Source organism: Argentina anserina, chromosome 1 (genome assembly GCF_933775445.1).
Source record: "Argentina anserina chromosome 1, drPotAnse1.1, whole genome shotgun sequence".
Lineage (NCBI taxonomy): Eukaryota > Viridiplantae > Streptophyta > Magnoliopsida > Rosales > Rosaceae > Argentina > Argentina anserina.
In genome coordinates, this window is record NC_065872.1 from 3,980,987 (window position 1) to 3,986,372 (window position 5,386).

Consider the following 5,386-nt stretch of genomic DNA (forward strand, 5'->3'; position numbering starts at 1 on the left):
TCAGAAGGTCACATCGCGTGCAAACCACCCTCTGTTTGCAAAGATAATTATACGTATAAGCCCACGCACAGTTATCTTCCTCTCTCCAAAATGTTCTTTACTTCTTCACCAGCCAGTTCACCTCTTATTTTTAGTTTCCAGAAAAATGACAATCAAGGAATGATAAAATCAAAACCCAATAACCCAATTGATTTGTTGAAATATGAAATTAAACAAAACTGATTTCTCTGCATACAAACCAAAAAGGAACAATATTGATTTGATGAAACCCAAATCTATATTCAAAACCCAGAAAATCCAAAATCAAAATGCAAATGAACCACCTTTTGACAATTGAAACACACGCTCTTCTAGTTGTTGTGAGGCTCTCATTCATGAGAGATGACTATCGCTTCCCGCAACAACAGATCCGTGATGGGCAACAAACCATTTGCCATAAAAAATAAAGAAGAGAACGTTGGGCTTGGAATCAACAGTTGAAAACCTTAAAACCACCTATCCTCTTTTGATTTGCTTCGATTCAACGAAAGCTCTAAAAGAATAATCGAGTGTCGGCCATCAAAACTCCACCTTTGTCTTACCTTTCTTTATTTATCTTTTTTAAAGATCCTCACTCGAACGAATAACTAACACTAATTCAAGAAGCTAATTTATGTTAATAGATTAATAGTCCATATTTGATGGTGTGCGTACTCGACGGTGGGTTGAATCTGTTTCCCTATTTCCTCATATGAAGCATGTTTGATCAATTCTTTTGGGAAAATGATTCTATGCCCCTTCCATATTTCCGGTTTTTGGACACCGAACATTGTACATGCGACATGTGGGAATTATTATGATGTTTTCCCTCTTTTACCCTCATGACATCGGTTTTTTGCTTGCTTTTATATGTCACATATAAACCCAACCCCACCTTTTCAAAAATACAAAATAAACCCAACCCCACTAACTCACCACAATAACATCAAACATCCGCATTCTCTCGGAAAATTATATTATAAATCAATGTATGTTACACATTTCATATCCAACGGTCGATATTATTTTGTGAGTGAGATCAGAAAAATAATATCTGTTGTTAACCATTTGATGTAAGATATATAACATACATTGATACATAATAGATTAACCTCATTATCTCTTTCTTTAGAGCACCGAATAGACTCCCATTCTTTTGATAGAAACTAGTCAAACTACTCATCTACTCATTTCCGTTGGGGGTCACCTAAAAGGCTCAACTAATTTTTCACGTGATAGCAGTACATCACAAGCCCTATAATTTTATCTGTTTGATACATAACTTGAAATATAAAGTACACAATAAAAACTAAGGGACAATACATGGTGGAGTTAAACCTAGTCTCGGAACAATTGCGGCTATGCATGAGATGAATCACTAATTAAGAACATGCGACAAACAAGTAGCGATGAGAGATGAGTATCTATCATCTTTCTTCGACATGATGATTATGTTTAAACAAATGTTGGCAACTCACAGAAAGCTGAGAAACCATGATATATACCGTTGTAACTGTAGTACACGGAAATAACAGAGACGCTATGGATGACATTAGTTATTTCTCTTTGGTTTTGATTACAGAAGAAAACGAATAAGAATATGAGAATGAAAAATATGGCTCAGTATAGCTTCAATAATGCTAAATGATCGATTGGTGATATACGTGTCATCCTTCTATTTGTGATCGAAGTAGTGCCATTAATTAACACTTCTTGATTTTTCATACACTATATAACTCTCAACAAATACAACTAGCTAGTAATGGGATTGCTACACATATGGAACCGGAACAATTCTAGACTTCTGGTGTATATCTTACACCAGTACGTATCAAGTTAAGTTTTGTTTGAAAGACGTATCAAGTTAAGTTGCTCGAGCACTTTGATGGGAAATTCGGGACACCATGACACTCAATCATAAGAAATATTAAGATATACAGTGATTTTGACATTTTCCAATATTATAATGTTTTGAAATTTGAATGATTGCACTGAAAGAAGATCGGGCTCCAGGAACTTTGTAGATATGAAATCTTTTTTCCAAAATATTGAGGAAAGAAAGTTTAGTACATGAGAAGTTTTAAATACACACTCATAAGCTCATGATGCACACCTTTATTATTTAATAATTCAAAATAACATTTTGCATGTATGTTAAATGACCAAAATAGGTATATGTAATAATTTAAAAAATCAAAAACAATTAAATTATCAAAATTAAGAATTTGGAAACAATTAAAATAAGAAAATGTACAAGGAAATTTAATTTAGTATATATTTTGATGGAAAATTAAGCAGGAGATTCAAACAATCGATCAATTCATTCCTTAATTTTCACCGAAAAAAATCATTTCTATTTTTAGAGTCCCAAACAAAGTAATTCATGAAAAAGAATTATGATTTTTCATCTTTCATTAAATTCTATCTTCATACATTCTTAAAAATAAATGTTCAACTTCTTCAAACAATCAATTCATCCATTTCTTATACATATATCTATATATACGTATATATTCTTCATGTTCTTTATCGTTTTCATGGTTAAAGAATAAAAAAAACAATTGTGTTCTATAATGTTGTAAAAATAAATAAGAATTGAAAATATATATTAATATACTAATCACTGTAAAAAGTAGCATCGTATATCCAAATAATATAGTATTTTGTGATTTTTTTAATTCAAGGGTATTTTAGGTTTTTTATGTGTATTTAGTAAAAATATTAGAATTAGAATCGAAATAGGTAGTGTATTAAATATGAGTGTGTATTAAGAGATTTGAGATATGTATTTAAAATTTCTCTTAGTATATATATCATTCTCGATTTCTCACAAAAAAAAAATTGTTCCGACATAAAGAAACTAAAAGATTGATTTGGCGGTGGATTTCGTAGCAAGCAACCCTCTAATTGCAAATGATAATATTAAGAGTTTAAGACCAAGGGGTTGATTAGAACGAACACAGCTAATTACTTTATTTATTTATGTTTCTGATAGATCTGCTGGATCGGTATTAATAAAGATGGATTGGGAGTCTAGGCTCCACAACTGCAACCAGTGGAAACTTCCTTGGTGTTGACAAGCCATATACTTCATCCATGCTCAAATCTTCGGGCTTCATATTCTCAGGCAATTTCAAGTTGAATCCATGTAACATGTTGGCTATGCTGGACCGGATCAGTTTCAGCCCGAGGCTATAACCAGGGCACATTCTCCTTCCTGAACCAAATGGCAGGAGCTCAAAATTATGTCCTTTCACATCAATTGATTTCCCTAGAAACCTCTCCGGTTTAAACTCCTCCGGGGATTCCCACACAGATGAGTTTCTCCCTATGCTCCATGTGTTAATGAACACTCTCGTCCCCTTGCGAATATCGTAACCTTCCACATTGCAATCTTCAAGAGCCAAATGTGGTGCGAGCATTACAGCAACAGGATGTTTCCTCATTGTCTCTTTCATGATTGCATCTATGTAAGGAAGTTGTGCTATGTCCTTCTCTTCAACCCATCGATCTCTCCCAATCACCCTGTCGAGCTCTTCGGTCGCCTTCTCTATGAGGTGTGGTTGTTTCATGAGTTCAGACATTGCCCATTCCACGGTTGTAGCTGAGGTATCTGTGCCACCCGCTATTAAATCCTGATTTCAAATGAACAAGTACTGTGTCAAAATTTATCTTGGTTTATAATTTCTATTAACTAATTGATAATGAAATGCAGTAGACCAGTAGTTACTATTTTAAAACATTTGTACCTGAGTGAATCCTTTGACACTGTCATAGTTGAGCTTAACTTCAATATTAGGATCATCAGCGAGCTTCAATAGAACATCGACCAAGTCCTTTGGCACAAACTCCTTTACACCTGCCTTGTTTGCCCTGTGTTCACCGAAAACATGGTCATGAAATCTGTCAAACTTTTTCTTCAATGCCTTCATACGCCTCACATAACCTTGCAAGTCCAAAAGCTGGAGCCACGGTATCCAATCTCCTATGTTCAACACCCCATTAAGTAAGAACAACTCGTCCAGCATCTCCTGGAACTCGTCGAGTGTCACAATGGAAGTCTCGAATTCAGACACACTGAAATACTTCTTCCCCAATACAATCCTACTTATAATGCTGAGAGTGAGGCGCGAGAGGTGCTCCTTGAGGGTGACTGGCTTGCCTGACAAGGCACATAAACGCGAGAGGAAAGCACGATTCTCCTCCACGCGAATGTACTCGGAAGAGTCTAGTCTCTTGGAGTTGAATAGCTCAGAGAGGTAGAACTTGCGGCCTTGGCGCCAATATGGGCCGTGAGGTGCCCAAGTGATGTTGAGGTAGTTGTAAGTGGTGTATTTGCCAGCTGCAGTTTGTGGTCTGGAGGCAAAGACATGATCATGCGTCCTTAAAATTTGCTTAGCTATCTCTGGAGATGAAGCAATAACAACTGGGTAGGAGCCAAACTGAAGCTGCATTATTGGTCCATAAGTTTGCGATAATTTGTGAAGGGATTGATGCGGGAGAAGGCCGATGAGATTGAGGTTGCCAATGATCGGCCAGGGTTTTGGACCGGGTGGAAATTTCAAATTCAGTTTGCGGCTATTTAGGAAGAAAAGCTTTGAAAGGAGGGTCACAGTAGCAAAGAATACTGCTAGGGTTGAAATAGCCCAAGAAAGAGACTCCATTTCTGGGTATTGTGATTATAGTTGAGGAGAGTTTATATAAGATGGCGGTCTTGTGGTTAGAGGGTTTTAATATAGTTGACGGTGAAACTAAAACAGTAAAACATGAGGGTGAGAAGAAATCGTAGACTTGTGCTTTTAAGGATAACACACCATGCCAATGACTGTAGTACTCTACTACAACACCTCCATCGTGCCAAAAGAAGAAGAAAAATATATATGATCTTTCCTCAGTGGGAAAATATTTTTTTCTCAGTGGGAATATATTGCTTCGGTGTGTAGGCAACAATTTCACCTTGTTTAATATTTATTTAGTCTATCAAATTGCTTTCCATTTTCATACCTGACATCTTTGGACGTGTCAATTCAACTCAAAAGCTTTACCACCTTTAATTTGTAGCATGCATGTGTTCTGGTGCGTAAAACGTGAACATGCATGATGTTGTTTATTTCATGCATGACTTCTTAATGTTAATTGGATCATTATATAAATAGATACGATCATGCAAATCAATCACATCCAGTGGTGGACCTATGTGAAGGCCCACATGGGCTGCAACCCAAACAATTTTACTACATTATAACTGTTTGCATGTACATAATAGTCACAAATGCCAAGTTGCTGAATTAGCTCAATATATTTTGAAGTTTGGATAATGGGATTTGGGTTCAAATCTCCACACCTCCCTTTTTCCCACCCCTATTAC

The 5,386-nt window shown here is 36.0% G+C and overlaps 1 protein-coding gene across 1 annotated transcript; it reads right to left on the reverse strand.

Moving 5' to 3' along the window:
- Positions 1-2,903: 2,903 nt before the first annotated feature.
- LOC126794465 (trimethyltridecatetraene synthase-like) lies at positions 2,904-4,682 on the reverse strand. The gene is made up of 2 exons (XM_050521198.1): positions 3,768-4,682; positions 2,904-3,653 (listed from the first exon to the last, which is right to left on the reverse strand). Exons 1-2 carry the CDS (start codon positions 4,680-4,682, stop codon positions 3,030-3,032), a joined length of 1,539 nt encoding a protein of 512 aa, XP_050377155.1. The 3' UTR covers positions 2,904-3,029.
- Between the last annotated feature and the right edge of the window lie 704 nt (positions 4,683-5,386).

Coding starts and splice junctions, on each gene's coding strand:
- LOC126794465 (XM_050521198.1), bottom strand. CDS start 4,682: ATGGAGTCTCTTTCTTGGGCTATTTCAACCCTAGCAGTATTCTTTGCT. Junction 3,654..3,767: donor GTGTCAAAGGATTCACTCAG/GTACAAATGTTT, acceptor ATTTGAAATCAG/GATTTAATAGCGGGTGGCAC.